The sequence below is a fragment of the Camponotus vicinus genome, unplaced genomic scaffold (genome assembly GCF_025532165.1).
Source record: "Camponotus vicinus isolate PSW18456_S1 unplaced genomic scaffold, iyCamVici1.0 SCAF_2, whole genome shotgun sequence".
Taxonomy (NCBI): Eukaryota; Metazoa; Arthropoda; class Insecta; order Hymenoptera; family Formicidae; genus Camponotus; species Camponotus vicinus.
In genome coordinates, this window is record NW_028141956.1 from 8,146,129 (window position 1) to 8,168,655 (window position 22,527).

Genomic DNA, 22,527 nt, shown 5'->3' on the forward strand with positions numbered 1-22,527 from the left:
CAATATGTATGCCGAGATAATAATATATTAAATCGATGCTTTTCTGCAATCTTAAGATTTCTTCCATTAATATGAAATTTTTATCAAAGTAAAAAGCCATTTAGCAAATACAGCATCGACTACCGAGATAAAGCCGACATGATCCTGATCTACGAGGAAGGTAAGACATAATAATGAAGATAAAGTAATCCTAAGGCTGAACCGTGTTCAATACCGGATACATTTATAATTCTAAGCCGGGCGTCCTTGCAGAAAATTTCTTTATCACACAACAAATAATGCAATGCCTACTATGTATCTATTAAGTTAATTTCTTTTGTGTCATATCGAAGAATATGCATATCGATATCTCTCTTTTTCTGATAAAGAAATACAGAATTCTACATCTCACTTTTCTTTTTTAAGTGTACATTTTTGGAAAAATTTTTCACATTTTATTCGAGTGTAAATGTTTCTCAAATTTTCTCTCAATCGCTAAATTTTATTGGTCTACTGTATATAATATACGATACTGAAATATACGACTGAAAACTTGCGAGCCGAAACACTTTTCCCAAATGCATCGAGTCTAAACCGGAAACGTCGAACGGGAGAAATTTCACGCTGCAATTTTACGCATTGTGAATCGTCGGAACGGGAGATCTCAGATTATACCGGACGACTCAATATCCGCCGACACACGCAAGCAACACACGCCGGCGTCGTTCCGCTCGGGACAAAGAGAGGAACGTATTCAACCCCACGACGAGAAGTTACCATTTGCATTTCCGCTGCAAGCGCGGTGCCACGCGCCGTTCGCGTACCCCTCGACGAAGCACGCGAGCGACGAGGAGGGAGTCTCCTCCGCCCCCCGCCGTACTTTGCATAATTTTACGAATCGCGCGTATAATCGTTCCGCCGGTGCCACAAAAACGTGCCGACGACTCGAGCGAGGATCCCGCGAGTCGACATTAGCATAAGATTCGACGGAGTGACGCGCGCCGCGTGTGCTGTGTACGCACACGTCTCGCCTGCGCCGGTGTCCTCCGTCAGACGACACGTGGCCTCGCCACGAGACGCGATCGGAAAGGGTTGAGATCCGGTGAATTTGTTTAAGAGAAGCTCCCTTCCCCCGCGTAGCGCCGAAACACGGGGATCTCGTTGGAACTCGAATGAATGTTTAGACATAGGTGTACATACGGAAGTGTCGATGTGACACGTGCCGCGACACGACGGTACGTTTGCTCGGCTCCGCTCGCTTGTGTATACTCAGCATTAGCATGGGATTTCAATGCCCCGACGGAGTATAGATTTTCTTGCTTTTATTCTTCGGAGCGTCTTTCGGACGTCGTGTATATAACTATGGAATGTATAAGAGATTCGGTCTCTCTGGAGCTCTTCATGCGAAGAACGTCTGTACTAGGACTGCGGCTCTCATAAATAATGGGAAATAAAAATCAACTCGGGGAAGCTCCCTGTTTCTTTGCTCCTCTCGACATTCCGTATATTACTAGATGAAATCTTGTATCATTGATGCGTGCGTTTGTATGCTACGGATGAGTATTTATAATGTCTAAATCTTCTATTTTGAGCCAGCGAAATAGTAAGTATGTAAGGTCTACACATGTCTTTTCTCACATTTAACAATGACTTTATGAAGAATCTTAATAAGAGAGATTAAACTGCACGCAGGATCTTTGTTCGAGAAAGTGCGCGCTAGAAAGGATGATCGCGACTAATAATCGGAGTGTTAAATCTGTTTAATATCATCGTTAACGCTTACGTGTTTCATACAAGTACTTCTGGTATCTGCAAGTCTATTACTCCACGGTCAATGTTCTACGAGTTATCGCACTATTTGTTATACTTCGTCAACGGACCGAGCTTTTTCAACGTATCTCACACATACGCAGACAATGGATTTTCCCATGGTGTTCCATGTTACGAACTTCACTCCATGATCGGCCTTCGGATTTCTGAAGAGAGAAGAAATCAATCTACTGACTAAATAGGTGTTTCACGTTTTCGTAACCACGTTACGAATTGTGCATGATCGACCCCCGGATTTTTACTGGAAGAGAAATCAAGATTGCGACTTGGATATTATTAGTTTGACAATGTGATTACATTGACTATACCAGATGAGGTTGATAATGTTGATAATATGGATTTTATTAAAAGTGTTTTCGATGTGGATATATTTGATAGCAGATGTGCTTTTTTCGTTTTTTGTCCCTCTGCGTAAGTATTGTCCATCATCGACATGACGAGCGATGCATTTCTGGTTCTAGATGGAGAAAATACATTTTCAAACAGATCTACAGCTGTAGACAGTATCTAAGAGTTTATCCAGACAAAAATTCGCAGAATTCCTGAATGCCAACAGTTTCGTTGACAAGATAACGTTCGGCATGCTGCATCGCGATTGAAAAAAGTCACCGCGCAATCTCATTATTCAAATTGTTATTTAAATCATTGTTTAATCGTTGTTTCAATTGTTGTTCAATCGTTATTCAAATCGTCATGGAGAATCGTTCAGAATAATTCGGAGAAAAAGAAAACAAAGTCGCATTATAAGAAAACAGAGAAAGAGAAGAAGGAACAAATCATTTGCATGTTAGGAAAAATCTGAAAAGATTGGAAATAAGTGAAATGATCATCAAGATAGATAGAATAAGAAACAAAATCATTCAAATGCTATTAACTGGCCAAATATAAATGGATGCAAACCTGTAGACCAGAATCTGAGTATGTTAACGCACATTTATCCATAAAATAGAGCAGCTAAGAAGAGTTATAGTCACTTATAATTTCGATACAGTTTATTTCAATTGCGTTTATATTAGAATTCTTGAAATTATCAAATTTAATAATGAAAACGGTATCTTTTTGTAATACGAAAAATTTTAATAAAAAAGGTAGGAAAAAAACTAAATTATAAACAGCACTTTCCATATTGAGTATAATTCTATGTTAAATATTATATAGACTACAATATAAAGAGTAAGAGATAGCAATATAAGAACATAGAAAAATGTAGCACACGTCATGAAGCAGCTCGTCTCAAAAGCACCGACCGCACTTCATCATCAGAAAATCAATTTTCTCAACGAATATCGTCGGCTATTGTTCCTTTTTTTTCATACGTCTCGTCCTATTCAAGACGCGATCGCGTCGTTTAGGAAATTTTATCGAAGCAGTCGCGATGATGCCGATGCTGAACTGTCGATGAACGACCATGACCACGCGACACAATGGTTCATGTGATGCTTCGTCTCTTCGCTGGTCGCTGTCGCATATAATCTACGTCGCTTTTGTTGCGCCTAAGATGCTACGAAAAAGCACCGTGACTAATTAATATCCGAGCTTTTTACCGAAGTCGCACAGACGCGCGTTTCAAATTTGCAACCTATCACGATATTATCCCCGGTCATTTTAACAATCTCCTACTCTTCCTTCTTATACCTCGAAATATCTTTTCGATATTAACTCTTTAATATAATTGTGTGATGTGAAAGAGATTTGTTCTTTTACTTGAATTATACGACTAAAAATCCCTAAAATTCCATAATTTAATGATCCTTTAATCTGCATTTCTAGAAATATATTTCGTGTGAATGTTTGTACCGAGCAAATATAAGTCCGAATAAATTAAGTGATTGAAATATTGGAATAACTTAATAACTTAATAATAAATCATTAGAGTTGTATTAAGTTTAATATTAATTATGAGAAATTATAAATGTATGGATTCAAATGCATCTATAGATTTAAACTAAAATAACTAAAATTCATAGTTCAAAGTTCTGAAAATATAATTAAAAATTTTAATTCTCTCAATATATTAAAGTCTGTTTTTACAATATTTTATATTTATTCGTCCTGTAAAAATTAAGAGTAAATGTAATTATACTGTTTAAAAATTATAAACAATGAAAAAATTTTATTAAAAATAAAAATTATAATTGTGTAAGGAACAATCGAAACGTGGTAAGTGATGAACACGAGTTTGAAGCGAATATGTCACGTCAGTATATTTCGCTGTCACTTTTAATTTATTTAGGCGGATGCAAGTTAGTCTCCCAGTTTGTAGCTACTAATTTGACTTATGATTTCGTCATATGATCGAAGTTATAGGCTTGGTTAGTAGCTAGAATGCCATGTATGTCGATCAGATCGAAATCCTAAAAGCTAATATTTATGTTAGTCTTAAAAACTCTACTTGATCAGGTGCTTTTTCTTCTAGCCTTGCTACTAGCTTCTTCATATAATCCTTGAGATATAAGGTGTAAGATTTCTTATCTCCAAAGGCAAATGTTAAATTAAAGCCAATATCGTAACAAATTATATCGTGCATTGATTCGCCATAAGTAAATATGTCTGTATATTATAATATACATATATATTAATTTGTATATTAATTACGTGTACATTAATATCATTAATACGATTTATTCTGATTGTGATGAAATGTTTCCACCAAGTATCTCCAAGAATACAGTTCGCCTTTACTCATGGCATGCACATCATTTTTTTATCGCAATGTAAAGATAAAGTTTATCTCAACGCGCGCGAGTCAAAATCATAACCGTATCATTTATTTCGATTTCGTATTTAATCAAATGATAAAAATTCAAAACAAATCGCGACTTACCAAAACGTTTCTGATGGCTCCTTGATGGTAGGAATTGGAGAAGGATATTCGGGATGGGGGATACAAAAATTGAAACAAGAAAAAAACAAAAAAGTAATATCGTGTAATACAATTTTATTATTATAGACTAGAGAGAAAAAATAATATAATATTAATAACATAAAGTAAGAAGATCGGGTGATTAATAGCATAATTACCATTTTATTGTTTAATTATATAATAATATTAATTATTATTCTCTTGACTAATTACACAAAATAATATACTACTATTATTATATAATTAATCAATAATAATGACAATAATTAAAAATAGTCAAATTAATAATAATAATAATAATAAACTATATCATATATACACAAAGTAAGAAAATAATAGCGATCGACATACATAACATTATGGAGTCCATTATGAGTCTGCTTATATGTACGTGATATAAATGAGTGTGTATATTTTATATGAAGAAAAGAAAGCGAAAAGCGAAGCCACACCCTCATCAGCCATGAACATAAAATAAAATAAATTGAAAAAAGAAAGAGAGAGAAAAAAGTAAACGGATGCACATCGCCAAATATTCAAAGTTAATGTCGTTGCATCAATCAATGAATGCATTAATATTGCTATCTATTCCAAGTCCATTTTTTTGAAAATGAGTTATTCGCTATTTTAGCATAACATCGTGATAAAAATTTAAAAAATTGTTGACGATGTCATCCCTTACGCCTCTCTCTGATACGTATCTATTATGCATCTGAATAATGAGAATCTTTACGCATTACGTTTTTTGCATGATGTTTACATATAATTTCTATAATATATTCGAGCCTCAAAAGTTTCTATTTTATTTTATAAAATGTTGTACGTATTTCTCGCAAAAAGAACAAAATAAAAACTATCTAAAAAGAGCAAATCTAATCTAAATTTTACACGATTCTGTAATATTCAACTCTAGAAAAATGTTTCTGATTAATTAATTCGCAATTATATCACTGGTTAAGTAAAGTAAATATATAAATGTATTCTCTCTCTCTCAATATACACACACCATCTTCATGTCTAGTTTCGAATCGTAGCTAAGTAACGAAAAGCCATCACCGAAAATATTATTTATATATATATATATATATATATATATATATATATATATATATATATATACATACATATATATATATACAGGGTGATTCTGAACAAACATTTGTCTTTAAAATATCAAATTCTTGAATGAATTCTAAGATGATTTTTCCTCTTGCAAAATTTTGCCCGGAGCTTAGTTTTTAAACTATAAAGGAAAATAGTTAACTAATTACGGAACGAGTACGAGAGGTAGGCAGGGACGGCGCGATATAGGCGATTACGTGGGGCGCTCGCCGCGATCAGCTGATTGCTATACGCGATGAGTGTAGCAATCAGTGTGTGTGTGTGTGTGTGTGTGTGTGTGTGTGTGTGTGTGTGTGCGCGCGCGCGCGCATCCTCTCTCTCTCTCTTTCTCACACACACACACACACACACACACGCCGATCGCGGCGAGCACCCCACGTAATCACCTATATCGGACGGTGAATCGCGCCGTCCCTGTCTATCTCTCGTATTCGTTCCGTAATTAGTCAACTATTTTCCTTTATAGTTTAAAAACTAAGCTCCGGACAAAATTTTGCAAGAGGAAAAATCGTCTTAGAATTCATTCAAGAATTTGATATTTTAAAGACAAACGTTTGTTCAGAATCACTCTGTATATATATCTTGTCTTTGCAGAAAAAGATAATCAAGGTAATTATTTACTCATTTTACCTCATCCTAGCTAATTTTTCTTCTAGCCTTGCTACTAGCTTCTTCACATAATCCTTGAGATATAAGGTGTAAGATTTCTTATCTCCAAAGCCAAATGTTAAATTAAAGCCAATATCGTAACAAATTATATCGTGTATTGATTCACCATAAATAAATATGTCTGTATATTATAATATACATATATATTAATTTGTATTGCATTTGATACGTAACAATAAGATTGCTTTAATTCACATTCGTAATTTTTTTCATTTTATTCAATATAATTAAACCGATTTTTTTATAGCATTATGATTCGTTTTTCTAATATACGCAAATATACTTCGTGGATCTCATGGGATCGTCTTTTCTGTTACCTCAGTTACTACGCAATAGATGTGTATTTCTCGCAAATATACAGATTTCAACAAAGTAAAGATATATATAGATATAATATACCGGCAGCGGGATGATAGTGACACGTGATATTTAATAATGTTTCTGATTTCGTCGGACGTGTTGGCAGACGAGAGCGTGACCACATCAGAAAAAAAAAGAAAAAATTTTCATAAATAATTAATATAAAAAAAAATGAAATATACTTGCGTATGATATAAGATGTTGCGTATAGTTTTCGATGTATGACGTTGTTAATAGCAGATATTATTGTATTGAGACTGTTCGTAAACTAGATGTGTAGAATTAGTATATTTATAATCGAGAGAGTTTACTTAAATAAAAGTTAATCGTAAGAGAGAGAGCTCTCTCGCTCGGGTTCCGATTCGGACTCCGGATAGGAGCGAGAATTTATGAAGTATTTACAGTAAACAAAACGCGTGTAGCGCGAAAGAAAAGAAATTTAAAGGGTGATGATATTGGAATGAATTCGCAAGGAGGATGATGAACGATGAGATAACGACGATAATATAATGTCAATCGAAAGAAAGCTCCGTAGGTTTGCACTTCGTACAATAATCGATTAAATAAAAGAATGACGCGCGCTTTTAAGAAATATAACAGATAATATATAAAATATAATATATAATATAGAATTGTTATATAATTTGTGAATTTCTCTTTAACTGTACAATACGATTTACAGAAACTGAAATTCATTTCCTATTACTCAACAGCGATAATTAAATTATTTAAACAAAAAAATTCTTTAATCTTTGTATCGCGTTTGTGATGTATTTTTCTTATATTCACATTTTTTCTTATATTCACATTTTTTCTCAAATCCACCCGATTTTGGCTTTGAATTCCGAGTTTATTTAATTCAATTAGTATTCTTTTTTATGCTATTTGCAATCTCGTTCTTAAACTAATAGTTATCTTCTGATAACTAAAGGAACTTTAGTATTGCCTAATTCTAAATATATTATTTATGATATATATGTCTATATTTATGTTTGTATGTATTTATATATATATGTACATATGTATATATACATAAAAGTATATCTTGTCTCAGATTTACTTATTTTAATCTGCATTATTTTTATTCAAATAGGCCCTTTAGAATATCACATAGGCCAATTTTATGAATGAGTATATAATTATTAACAATATATCATCGCAATATATACATAGAAAATACATAATAATATATCCGAAATAGAGACATATTTAACGCTATAAACGACTTAACGCTCGCGAATTCAAAATTTCGTAGTTTAATTTCAATTTTACTGCGAACGTCTAAAGATCCACACTCATCGATAAATTTGAAATAAAATTTTATAAAAATCATTCCAAAAGTCCAGACAAAAATTTTTCACGCGTCGGCAATTAAAGTCGAGTAAATCACAATTATGTTGAAAAGTGCGTTATATATATATATATATATATATATATATATATATATATATATATACATATGTATATGCAAATGTATATATAATATAAATAACTGTTAAATTAGTACAAATTTCGAACCGGCGTCGTTTAGTCGTCTAAGAGGTCAGCCAGACACTCACCGGTAGTGGTGCTAGCTGCGCTGGTCGCAGCACCGGCGGGATGCTGCTGCTGCTGTTGTTGCTGCGACTGGAACATTGCCGTGGGATGGAGGAACACGGATCCGTACATCAAATTTTCGTCCGACTGCTGCTGCTGGCTGATTTGCTGACTGGTAGTGGCGACTACCGGTGAATTGCTGATACCAGGACCGCCGCCGCCACCACTGCCGCTGCCACCGCCGCCGGTCACGATTGGTGCCCCGGGAGTTGGCGGTACCAGACTGCCTTCTTCGACGGCGACGCGTACCGATTCGATGTGCCGCCGCGAGAAGACATGTTCCTGCAGCGGGGTCTTGGCCGAGTAGCGTACAGAGCACAATCTGCATTCATCTGGTCCGGTTGGTCCACGATGCGGTTGAATGGCTGAGCTCTCGGCCGGCAGACCCGCCGCTAGCCTAGCTTTTTTCTCCTTGGCACGGGCATTCTGGAACCACACCTGCAACTCGTCTCCATTAGTCTCCGTAAACTTGGATCGAGATTAGACACGCGCGCGCGTCCAAATAACAGCTTCCTCGTGGATTATTAACGATTTATTATGAGCTCGGAGCCGGGCTCGCACGAGGACCATCGATGCTCACCTGGACCACCCGCTTCGGTAGGCCGATCTCGCGGCCGAGCATCTCACATTCGGCCATCGTCGGTGTCTTGTAATCCGAGAACAGCGACTTCATCACTTTCACCTGGGTGCCTGACATCTGCGTACGATACCGCTTGCCGCCGGATTGGCTAGTAGTGTTCCCGCCACTGGACTGTGCACTGGTCACCGGCGGCCCAGAGGTATTATTGGTGCCTCCGCTAGCGGGTCCTTGCCTCGAGCTCTGAGTACTTGAAGCCGGACTCGCTGGGCCACTTTCATCGTCTAGGAATTCCGTAGTTTCGCTCATGCTGTCGTCATCGCAAATGCTGCGCTCGGATAAATCAGTCAGGGGTCCGCAGTCACTGCCGCCGCGGAAGTGAGCGCCATGTTGTTCTTCGAGAAGACTACTTAGACCACCCAAAGTCAGTTTCACAGGTCGACTGAGATCGACCGGTTTACTCAGATCTAACGGTGATTCGGCGCTGTTGCTGAGGATTTGATGATTCACTATCTCTTGCTTTCCATTACTGGCGTGCGCCAACTCGCTAAAATATCGCTTCATTTCCTCGTAATAAGAGGTTTTCAAAGACTTTATAGATGCCTCCATGTCACTATTGATCGGTGGAAACAATGGTGGCATCATATGAGGAGTGCTAGAATTTGAAGGAGCGGATTCCATCGAGAGCTCTTCATCCGGGATGTTGTCAATGTTAACTTCACCGCGAGCTACTTGATCGGCGTGTTTACTGCTGAGATGAGATTCTAGGGCAGATTTTACTTTGAACAGTGCCGGACAGAACGGACAGCGCTTATTAATCACTTGGCTGTGGGCGCGGAATTGACCTTTGCGTTCGCGAGCGCGTGTATTCTGGAACCACACTTGTACCACGCGTTTCTTCAAGCCGACTTCGCGGGCAATCGTTTCCAGCATCTTCCTCGATGGATTAGACTCGATCTGGTACTTCTGATAGAGATAATCTAGTTGTTCCGGAAGTATCGTAGTTCGCAAACGTTTGTCCTTTGGTTGCTCGTTATGTTCCGAGTTTAAACGGTTGTCGCTGCCCGTTCCCTCCTCGGGGTCTTCGTATTTTCTTTTCTGCATCATAGCGATAAGCGGATGAGGAGTTTCTGTTGTAACCCCGGAGGTAGCGTTAAGTGCTTGCTGTTGCAGAATTCCGAAAGGTGTATCAGGTGGATAAGTTGGCGGAAACAGGGACGGGTTCATGATATGTACTAGCTGATGCTCACGCCAAAGTTCGAATCGTCCGAACACCAAATTGCATTTCTCGCACTGGTAGCTACTTTCTTTCGATTCCGTCTGTGATTGTTGTTGTTGTTGCGACTGCTGCTGTTGCGATTGCTGCTGGGATTGTTGATGCGTTTGAGACAATGTCTGCTGCTGATGAGGAGGCGTGGCGGTGTTCAACGGTTGTTGTAATTGTTCGGTCAGCGCAGGAGCAGTCGATGGATTGTTGACTACTGTGTTGTTTGTAGTTGTAGTAGAACTGCTGTTACTATCTTCAGAACTCAGAACTGCGGCAACTTGAGCCGCTGCAGCCTGGGCTTGCGCACTTCTTTTAGCATCTTCCTCTTTGAAGCAGTGTGTCTTCTGATGGCGTATAAGCTCGTAATATCGCTGGAATACTAGCAGGCATTTTTTGCACTGATAGTTTAATCCCGGTGTCCTTTGAAATCTACCAGAACCATCGTCATTTTCGCGTCCACCCGCTGCCACGGGCTCGGCGGCGGGTTGATTCTCGTAAACTTTACGTGCCTTTTGTCTAGCATTTTGAAACCACACCACAATTACGCGCGGACTTAAGCCAAGAAGCTTGCTGAGGTACTCTAAATCATCATCTTTCGGATACGCATTGTTCTCGAAAAATTCTTGAAGAACTTTTATTTGATAGTCGGTGAATCTCGTTCGATTGGCGCGTTTTCCGGAACTGCCACCGGAAGTATTGCTACCATTACTATTGCCGCCGAAAGAATAATCCGTCGGTCCGCGACCCGGACTCAAAGATCTTTGCGGTGTAAGTGCCATGGCAGCAATCGCGTTCGAAACTACGTTACCTGTTCCTGGAGTGGGATTGGCAAAATTTTGTGGCGCCAATTTCGGTGGTAACATCGGAGTACTCGGGGCGCTTGTGGTTGATGGGGGATGGGATGAAATATCATGATGGATGCCCGAAAGTATAGAACTCATACTGAGTGCAGGTGAATGCGGTCGCGATTGTTGGCCACCCGAGCTACTCGGGGAATGATGTTGCTGCTCCTCTTGATGTTGTTGAATTTGTTGTTGTTGTTGGCACTGTGATTGTTCCGGTGCCTCCTGCTTAATCTCGGTAAGTTGCGACGTGCTCGTATTTTGCATAGATGGCGGAGGCGTGACTTGTTTATTTGGGCTTTTATCATCGGAGGAACTGCCAGATACGCTGGTGTTTAATGGGGTCACTTTTGCTTCACCGGTCTTTTCATACTCCTCGAGATTCAGAGTGGTACTTGGCGGATTATTGAAATTATAAGGACTATCTTTGTTACGTTGTCGCTCTTTAAATAACGTATTTCGGAACCAATGTTTGATAACTTTAGGCGGTAAACCGCTCTGACCGGCCATTTCTATAATTTGTTCCTCACCAGGGGAATTATTAATATCAAAGTTCTTGCGCAGTATCTTTAGTTGTTCATCAGTGATACGCGTACGCGCTCGTTTCTGAGATGCAGCTGCATTCGCCTGAAAGGTCAAAAATGTCGCTCGTACTTTCTTTCCGCTTGTTAATATTTGATATATGCAATTAATATTCGACAGTTATGTAATACAGAAGATAGATATAGATTGATGGATAAATATAAAAAAATATCTTTTCTAGATAATCTTTCACTTTTACACGTAAATTTAAACATTCTTTTAAATATGTCTAATCTCCTTGTGATTATGTCTTTATTTCTTGCTACATTATTAATGTTTGATACTACAAGTAATTTTATTTTTTGTCAAAGAATGATTTATATCAATAAATAAATGAATATATATATATATATATATATATATATATATATATATATATATAAATAATAAATGAGTAAACATGAAATAAATATCACAAACACATATCTCACTACTTACCGCTGCTGCCGCCTGTTGTTGCTGAAGAGCAAGATGCTGCTTAGCAAGAAGATCCGCTTGATTAATCGGTGGATATCCAGCAGCGGCAGCACCATCATACGGTGGTGGTGGTAACATCATTGGCACTAGAGGCGGCTGTAAATTCATGGCTGCCAAAGCGGGTACAGCATTCAATGAAAATGGCAATCCCATCATTCCCATCATCAATCCTGGATATTGTTGCAGATGTTGTTGCAGTTGCGACGCCGCCATTGCGTTCAAAGCAGCTTGCATTTCGGACATTTGTTGAGCAAATGTGAGTTGTGAATGCTGTTGCTGTTGTTGCTGCTGCTGCTGTGACTGTTGTTGCTGTGGAATATGGTGCGAATTGGTAGGCAATACAGTCGGTGTCGCAGAATCTGTACTTGAAACCGGAGTGTTGCTCAATGCCGGAGTCGTCGCTGGAGTGGTCGATGTGGCTTCTGGTGTTCGGCTGATACGTTCCTTGCATTCAGTGTTTTCTTCCTTTTCTTTTTCGCGTGATTCCTTATCAGAGCTGAGATCTTGTGGTTGTCCAGCAGCGGGCGTGGAACTTCTCGGTGCCGTATTAGTTGATGAAGATGTCGCAACAGTCACTACTACGCTTTTCTTCTCGTATTCGCACTTGAACTGCTGTGCATACTTTTCGAGAAATTCACGTGGTACAAGATCGCGATGAACCTCTTCACAGTGAGCCTTCAGAACCCAAACACTGCTGAATTCTTTGTTACAGTGCTGACAAGTGCTGCGTGTAAGTTCGGGTATCACGTCATCATCGATGTGAGTCTCTTCGGCTTCTTCCTCTTTCTCTTGCGCGGCTTGAGCAGCGAGAGCTTGCTTCTGTTGCTCCTGCTTTTGTTGTTCTTGCTGCGCTTGGAGAGCAGCAGCTGCTTCCTCCTCCTTGCGCTGTCGTCTTTGGTGATTCTCGTTGAATTGCATTACGAGATCGAAGCCGAAACTCTCTAGGAGATGTTTGTACATTTGTGAAGTTTTGTGTCGCGGTTGAGAGAGAATATCCTGCGACGAATGTTGCGTGGCTTGTTGCATATGTTGTTGCGGTCCTGGCGTTGTGGATGTAGGAGGCGGTGTCTTAGCCGGAGTAGATGAAGTCAATTGCTGCGATGCCAATTGTTGAAATAATGCCAGTGGATTACTAAAAATGCAGTATAATTGCTGATGCGTTGCCAATTGTTCCTGACTGACGAACAAAGCACTACAGCGCGAACAGCAAAGCATCCCGCTTGCATTACTAGCGTTACTATTAACGGGTGAACTAGTTGGACTTATTGGTGATGGTTGTTCAATCAATGGCCGAGCGAGATCTACTTGACCACTGGCTGCAAGATCCTGCAATTTACTAGTACGCGTTTGATGAAGAACGCTCCTCATATGAATATCCAAGGTACTGCCCTGGGTATATGCGACTTTGCAGATGTTGCATTTGTAAGGTTTCTTGTCCTGATCCTGCTGGGAATCAGGCGACTCGGTTGGGCTGGCTGGAGGTACTACCGAGATCAACGTATTATTATTACCTTGCTCCTGTGCCATCGCTCGCTTTAGCTTGTGCAAATGGCTCACGCTGTTATAGTGCACGAGAAGTATGTTTTTTTGCGTGAAGCTCTCTTTGCAAACGTCACACTTATATGGCCTGTTAGGGTCCAGATATTTTTCCATCGGATAAGACATTTTTTCACCTTTGCGATGCAATAAAGTCTTATTATGACCAGTAAGATAACTCTGACGTGTAAAGGCTACTTTGCAGCGGTGACACTTGAATTTTCGGCTAGGATCATGATAAGAATCTTCGGCGATTGTTTGGCTATTTAAATAATCCTCTAGTAGACGTTGCTCTTTCTGCAATGGGGACGAATCACTAGCATCACTTTCCTCTTCGTCACCTCTACCGGTTTCATCTTCCGTATTTTGCTCGCTAATCAAACCGCTTTGCCTCTTCAACGTTTCTTCCGTGAGCGCTTGAAACAATGGATTGTGAACTAAGTTCTGTTTATATTGAGCTAACTCGTCTTCATGAAGATCATGGGTAGATTCCAAGTGTCTCTGAAGTGCTTGAACCGAACGAAAAGATCGTCCACAGAGGGTACATTTGGTTGCTTCTCTGATCGCGTGATACTGGGAGTGTTGTTGAACCTTTTCCAAAGTCTTGAAAGCGAGACTACACTGTCCGCAACGATACTTGTAAACATGTTTCTCGCTAACTGCTAAAGTGAGCATAGTAGCTGGATGATTTTCTCTATGATGTTGCTGAAGATCTTCGGGAGAACGGTAAGTTCGACCACACACAGTACACACAGTTCTGGTAAGTTCCTCGATATCATCGTTGCCACTCCGTTCGCTCATGTCTTCTTCCTGATGGGGTTTTGTCGTTGTCGTGGGTGATGTTGGCATCGTTGCAACTGTTACAGCCGGCGTTGAAGTATTTCTCGGATTGTTATTCAGCCAATGACTTTGGTCTACTAACAGTAATAACCTCTGCAGGCCATCGCTATTAACAGAATGAATTTGCATCACGTGCTTCTCAAGAGCGGGACGTTCCTTGAAACTATCTTGGCACAAGGGGCATAATAATTCCGGCGTCGGCTCTTCCTTCACTGTTTCAGTTTTCTCTTCCGAATCATGAATGTGAGCCACTTGCAAATGTTGTCGTAATTCTTCTCGCGATGTCGGCTGATACGTACAGTATAGGCACGTAATTTCGTCTTGATCATTCTCCGGCTCTACTTCCGGTTCTGGATCATTATCCGGTTCTTGTTTCACTTCACTACTGCACTCACTACCTTCCTCTCGTCGTTCTGAAATCAGACAAAAAAAAATTGTTTTTCGCAGATTCTTTTTGAATATAATATCTATATCTAATTATTAAGAATCTTCGTATTAAAAATGTTAAAAACTATTAATGTTCTGATTTAATGTAAAATAAATTATGTTAATAACATATCACTATTAAAAAAAATTATCTGTTTGATCTATTTAAAAAAAGTGTGTGACAAAACAACAGATTTTTCTCTTTATATTTTAATTAAAAAAGTTCTTTAAGTTATTATTAAGGATATTAAATATTTATTAAAAAGATTTTTAAAGATGTTTTTCATAAATCACAATTAATATATTTGTAATTTAAGAAGGATTATTTGAAAATAATTAAAATATCAAAATTTTTTTAATTTTGATAAAACAAAGTATATTTCTTTCAATTAATTTTAACTATATAAATTTCTGTTTATATACTTTGGAAAAAATCTAAATAAAAAAATAGTGAATATATATAAAAACATCACAAAATCTGAAACATTATTCTGTAAAATCATGTTTTTTTATTTTAGTATGTTTTTCTTAGAAATCACTTATGATCAATTTTTTACAAATCTGTTCATTATAATGAAAATCTTCAGAGATGCAGCTCAGTAATACGCATCCAAATGTAGCCAAATACATGAGGGGGGAGGGGGGGAAAACTAAATGTTAATTCAATGTTTAAAAAAAAACACATAAACATACTTTTTGTGCCATATGGTTTCATAACTGGATAAACACTGTCTTCCTTAAATTAAAATTAACATTTTTTTTAAATAAAATATTTTTTTTCTTTTATTGTTGTAACGTTTAATTGGTATTACTTATTTAAATCATTTAGTAGCTGAAACCTGTTAAATACTATCAAGTCCTGTTTTGAATGCACTTTCTTCAATAATCATTCGTGCTTTCATAATATATGTCTATGAATCGGCCATTTTGAAGGATTTTGTCTTAAATATTTATTCTTCTTTCAGAACATAAAAATATATATGAGAATAGGATTTTTGGGGAATGTCTTCAAATGTATATAAAATTTCTAGAAATATAGATAACGGAAATTCCTAAGTAAAATTCTCAAATTACATTATTATACACAATTCGTCCTTAAATTGACATTGACATTTATTGATCTGTATTTTTGATTTTACAACCGAAACATCCTAATGTGAAATTAAAACAAAATGGAAATTCCAATGTTAAATATGTAGGAAAAAAAGAAAGTTTTTTTACGATTCATTTATTATAGTATTTACGAATCTCTGAATGTGCGTCTTGAAATTTGTTTTTCGCGTCCAAACTTGTTTTTTGCAATAGATATTCCTCGGCCATTAATTAAAAACGGACATGGTATATAATCACTTATATGTGCAGAGAGTGATAAAGAAAGCACTTAAGGCTAAATGTAAATGTAAAAATTTCCACCTACCGTAGAAAATTTCACAATTACAGTTTCCTTTAGCTAATTATCATGTATATTATTATTATCGTAAGATTATTTATGTTTCGATTTCACCGAGATTTGCTCCAATAAAAAATCGGCGCAATATTAAACTTGGGCATTTAGTATTCAGACGCGCGCAAGAGACAGCCATTTATTTCGTAGCGATTCATTCCCCGAGACATTAGCTTGAAACGCCACAGGAGAAAGTAAATTATAGATACTACTGGCTAAACTATGGCACAGTATGCTGCGTAACGTAAAGTTCGCGTTTAGTGTCACGTACGCACCATCGGTTGTGTATCGCAGACATTCTCTCTAGCGACGCTATTAAATTGATTGGACTTATCCGAGAACCGCGCTCGCGATTCTTCCTCTCGCGGTCCACCCGGTGACCGATTCGCGAAGAAATTACCGGGGCAATTATATATTCTGCCGGTCGTTTCGGTGCACGAACGGAAGGATTTACGCAAGCAAAACACGCACGCACGTACGTATCGCCGTCGCGGAGAGAAAGTTTTCCGGCCGTATCAAAAAGAGGAAGGCGACGAGGAACCAACGGCCAGTCTGTCTTCCGCACGCGTCGCAGATGCTCTCACGCCGGTCTCGCAACAATAATATGTCAAATTACAGATTGGCCGCATCGAATCGATACGGTGGTTTTCTACGAAAGAAAGGAAAGAAAAAAATGAAAGAAGAGGTGATTAAAAAAGGCTAAAGGAGAACACGGCCTGTAGGGCATTGTCCGAAAATTTACTTGCACGATACGATCGTCAGTTGTCTTGCAAAGCGCGCGAAGCAACGTGTGCTTGCTGGTTTAATTTTTCCACGTATATTTATATAAATACAGGCCTAATATATATACATAAGAACACGCAGTATTGTGCGCACCGGTAGTGACGGCACACGCCACGGCCATATGCCATGCAAAATTACCGTCATTGCCGGTTAATTGTGAGATAACAAAATAATGAGACCAGTGAAATCATTATGAGGATGTAGTTGCAAGTTTTCCTTGCTCGCGCAAATTAATGTACGGTGCAAGCCAACATAAAAGAAATTTGCCATAAAAGAAATTATGTATAGCACAATCCTACCCTGTTTTGTATATTATAGTTTTTCCAATGTGCCGAGATATTTTTTTTAATATTATTTTCAAATATATCTAATATAAAAAAATTATATATGATATATCAATTATATATTAATTATAGAGCCTGTTAAAATATAAAATAAACAAGTTTATAATTAAAAAAAAGTAATTAAAAAAAAATTACCTCATGTACAAAAAATTGAAAAATATCGAAATGCTCTTTCAAGCATCTCTTTACAGCTGTCTCTATAGAAAAAAAAACGATTAAAGAAATTTATTTCTTGAAGAAACGAAGAATATATAACAAATAATTTTTTATGTTGAAAATATTTTAGTTTTAATGTACGTATATAAAAAAAATTCTACATATATATATAGTATGACAGAAATATAAAATAGTTGTAATTATTTATTATTAGATTGTTATAACTCACCATTGTTGGTGCTGGTAGCGTTGGGTGTCGTTGGCGTGGTCGGACTCGGTTGTTGCGTGGGCGGCACATCGGGATCGCTCATTACCTGAAACACGTCGCTGATATCCGTGTGCGGAGTCTCGTTTCCTTGGAGACTGCTTCTCCTGTGAAGCTGATGTAACTGCTCCATTTGAAAATGTCGCATAGATTTCACGTGTTGCAGGAGCGGCAATCGGTGCTTGGCACTAAATACGCACAGAGCGCAGTGATATAATTTTCCAGGAGTTTGGATGTTGTTACTCGCCTCGATAAGATGACGGAGCAGAAGCGCCGCGGCTTCGTGCCTGGGCGAGGCGGCGTGTAGAGCCAATTTATGAGCGCTGTTAGTATAGTAATCGCACGCGTGGCAACGCAATTGCGCAGCGCTCGTGGGTGACGCCAAGTATTTGAGTTTCCATTCGTTACGTGGACCACCCTCCTTCACGTGATTCACGTGCTGCAGCCGCTGCAGATGCTTGTCAGTCTTGCAGTGTAGTTGGAAATTCGCTTTCAGATTGGTTTTATAGGAACAGAGTTTGCAAATGAAGTGTGCGTTTAACACTGTAAGTATCTCGCCTTCGCGAGTTCTCGTTCTATCGACAGCTAGGTGATGACCTAGAGCTTCGAGCGAATCCGTCGCGAAGTTGTTACAGACACAGCAGTGATAGAGATGAGAGGGATCCTGGTCCGCAGGTTCCGGCGGTGGTTCCATGCTGTCCGGCGAAAGTCCAACATCGCCGCCAAGATTAGTCATGGCAGCCATATTCGCCATGATTTCAGGCGGAAGCTGTTGTGGCAGTGGACCGCCGGTCATCATTTGTATCAGAAGCGCTTGATTGTAAGCCATATCAGCTAATGCCGCCTCCGCATGTTGCGGTTTGTCGAGACCGCCTAAGTGAAGCAATTGTTCGAGTTGTTGCTGTTGCGCCTGCTGATGATGCTGCTGCGCTTGATGATGGTGGGACAACACGGACAATGTTTGCATGTGCTTGATATTCTGATGCAGAACAAGCGAGTTGTGCGTGTGTTTCTCGCTCGTCATGTGTATTCTTAGATTCCGCGCGACATTCGTTTCGTAGTTACACACGTCGCAGCGAAACGAATGCTTCGGTTTATTCTGATTACTACTCTGGGCGGCCAGATGTGGATTGTGATTCTGCTGATGGTGAGGACTCCGTGTTGGCAATGGCGTGTCTTGAGACGAAGAGGGATTGCTGGTAGCGGAGCCAGCTCCGCTACCCTGCTGCAGTTCTTGCATGTTGTTCAGATGCTTGTCACTTTGCATGTGTATACTGAGGTTGCCCTTCGTCGTGGTAGAATAATTACATACCTCGCATCTGTATGGTTTATAACCACAAGTGTAGGTCTCACCACGCGCTAACCTAGGATGCGGCTGACCTGCGATGCAATATATGCAGGATGTTTCGTTTTCCGGATGTTTTTCCTTCATATGTATCTCAAGGGTCTCTTGATACTTGTAGTGCCAGTTACATTTAGGACATTTCAGAGTTTTGCAAGAGTTTCGACTGTGGATGCCAGCGAGTGGTCCAGTGGCACCAGCGAGTCGACTGGTAGCTAATATTAATTCACACCTGCCGCACTCTACTCCACTCGGCCTGCCTTGCATATGATCCGCACATACACCTATCGTAGTACCGCCGCTGTAACTCGGCGGATTCTGTGGATGAGTAAGCGCGTACGAAGATGGAGATCCTTTAGCTGACGAAGCCGATGGCGGTGGTGAGCTGTAATGCATTTCAGGAGCCTTGGCCCAAGAGACGGCACTAACCTGTGCGCCGGTCCATTGATGCTGTTGATGATTGTATGTGAGAGGATGATTCGAGTGTGACGTTGGCGTTGTGGGAGTGCTTGGCGAGGGTCGCTGAGTCTGTTGCGATTGTTGTTGTTGTTGAGGACTACTAGGTACGCCAGGTGTGCTCGCTGGTGTGTTCGTTGTCGTTGTCTCGTGTTCGTTGGTCTCGTTACGCTGCTGCTGTTGCTGTTGACCTTGTGTTTGCGGTGGTAACGCCTGAGCGCAAGCCAAATTCGTGACAGGCTCTAGGAAACTAACAAGTGGCTGCTTTCCTCTACCCACAGCCTGAATGATAGCCGATGCCGTCGATTGTGAGAGTATCTGTCGTTCGTCTTCCATTAAAGTAAGTTGATGCTCGCCCTGAGCGTGCGCAACAAAACTTTTCGCGTATCCAAAACTGAGTTTACATATGAAACACATTAAGATAGGTTTGATGGGTACTGATGCAGGCGATGGTGGCTCTGTGAATTTTGGAGCAAGTTGCTGTTTACTACCTTCTGCGCTCCTATAACTGATCACCCGGTAACTGTGCATCACGGGAAGATCGGGATTGTGCTGTTGGGCTGTCGAACGTTGTTGTTGCTGTTGCTGCTGCTGCTGGTAGGCCTGATGCGCGTATAGCCGCGACACATAGTATGCGTTCGCAATTTGCGGGAAAACTAAGGAGTGAGGAACCGATACACCGCGCCCGTCCACGATACAACCGTCGGGTAGAGAGTCATCTTCGCTCAGCTCGCTCTCGCCCTCGAAGATGTAGGCCGACCCATCCGGATTGTAGACGATTTTACCGTCGAATTTTTCCACGTCACCGCCCGTCGGACTCGGACTCGGACTAGGGCCTTGCTGTTGCTGTTGACCCTGCGATTGCATCGTCATAGTAGTGGTCGTAGTGGTGGTGGTGGTATCCGCGATAGGTATAGGTGTCGGTATCGCGTCGCGGGTGCAGGGTTCCGTGCCCGAAGGTGGACTGGCCGTGCGGGGGTGATGGGGCTGATGTAACGCAGCCCCAGCCGCCGGGGGGGACCCACCCCCTCGGCCCCCCTCCTCCTCCGGGCTCATCTCCTGCTTCTGCGCGTACGTGGAATTTTGAAAGGGCCCGCCGTGTTGCTGCTGTCGCTGTTGCTGCTGCTGTTGATGGACCGCCACCAGCTGCTGAAAGAACTGATGCTCGATCGCGCTCGGCGTGTGTTGCTGTAGATGCGACGGAGGAATATTGTGGTGCTGAAGGTGGTACGGGGGATGAGGCTCACTGGAGGGCATCACCCCAGACGTGAGGCGGGCGCCAGCCTCACATCACCTACGGTGCCTGCGCCTGCGTTCTCCGGACTTCCTCTTCTTCTTCTTCCACGCGGACTCGCCCGCTTTCTCGCCGACTGCCTCCCCGTCTTATTCTTCCTTTCGCCACCGAGAGAGGGTTCACTAGCTACCCCGACGTAAGCCCAGGTCGTACCTGCAAGCAAATAAAGATCAACCATTAAGACTGATATATACGTATTTAATGTTAAAGATTTATATGTAGAAATAATTATATTTATTATTATTTTAAGAAATAATTATATATATATATATATATATTTTATATTTTTATAATTTTGTATATATATTTGATGTTTCATATTACACATGTCATCTAGTTTAAAAAAAATGAGATATAACATACTTTAAAAATACTCTCCGAATTATATCCGTCAGATGAGACTAGTTAGCTCGCTTGTGAGAGAATGACTTCGTAAACGGCATATTTAGGAATCGTCTAGTCGGTTAATCCGGTCAAACAGAGTCGGCATTTCCGAGGACAGCCGAAAGATAGCGAAATACGCAGAACCGCAGCAAGCTGCGTGTGCAGAGGATCGCCCGGAGAAGACGGCGGGTAAGATACACAAAGCCGCAGAGAACCGTCGTGGTAACACAACGGCTCGTTGTATTCGGATTACCTGAGTGAATCCAGCTGTGTTTGCGATCGATCGGCCGAGAGCTTATCTATCGACGGAATATCAATGTTTCCGTACGGGCAATGTGAGAACGAAAGAAGAAATGAACTCAATGGCAAACTCGTCGCAATGAATGCTCGTCTGTACACGCGCGGATTCAAGATTCTTCGTCCCTTCTCTTTTATATACATATGTCTTTCTCTCCGCTTTGTCAACATAGATATATTTTCGTCATATACTGTGCTATGAAATAGAGCATTGTTCGCGTTTACAAATAGTAACATTTTATTCTGAATTAACTTTTCTCTGTAGGTTTATTTTTAACTTTTTCGTGCTATTGAATCTAAACTTGTCGCAATTTTCACATAAATTGTTCTTCTGCGTTTTCCTTCATCGATTTAAAAAAAAGAATCAAGTCTGTTAAAAATCGTAAGAGTAAAAATTTCAAATCATTATATACGACGTACACATATGTTTGAAACGAGTTAAAAAATCAGACAAATGATAAGGCTGACTCAACGTAAAGATAATATTCCTACTTCGTCGAGATCGTCCAATTTCAAGACAGATTGAATTGTAAACTGCAAATGTACACACATATCACTCATCTACGTTAGGAAGAGTGCTGCGCGAAAAAGATTAAACGCGTTTTGCGCGTCTCCTAAAACAAGATACGTCGGTCGCTTTGATTACCGCGAGAAGGGAGAGGGGAAGGAGAAGGGCCGGAGGATATCACGCTCACGGGAGCATAATCCATGTTTCCACTGAAACGTGCGCGATGATGCGAATTCCTGCCGGGAGCGAGAGAGAAGTGGGCGGGGGAGGAGGGGTACAGAGGCGCAC

At 40.0% G+C, this 22,527-nt stretch overlaps 1 protein-coding gene across 10 annotated transcripts in view; it reads right to left on the bottom strand.

Annotated features, from left to right (window-relative positions):
• The window catches only part of Zfh2 (Zn finger homeodomain 2), a 320,913-nt gene that overhangs the window by 75,351 nt on the left and 223,035 nt on the right, over positions 1-22,527 (bottom strand). For 9 of the 10 annotated variants that reach the window (XM_083089617.1, XM_083089616.1, XM_083089619.1 and 6 more), the window contains 4 exons: positions 17,923-21,203; positions 12,126-14,953; positions 9,000-11,732; positions 8,383-8,857 (listed from right to left, as the gene is read on the bottom strand). In XM_083089617.1, coding sequence (XP_082945743.1) covers positions 8,383-8,857; positions 9,000-11,732; positions 12,126-14,953; positions 17,923-21,013 — 9,127 coding nt within the window. In that variant the 5' untranslated portion in view covers positions 21,014-21,203. Of the gene's footprint in view, positions 1-8,382; positions 11,733-12,125; positions 14,954-17,922; positions 21,204-22,527 lie in introns of those variants that run through there. The other variant, XM_083089625.1, reaches the window with a different exon arrangement.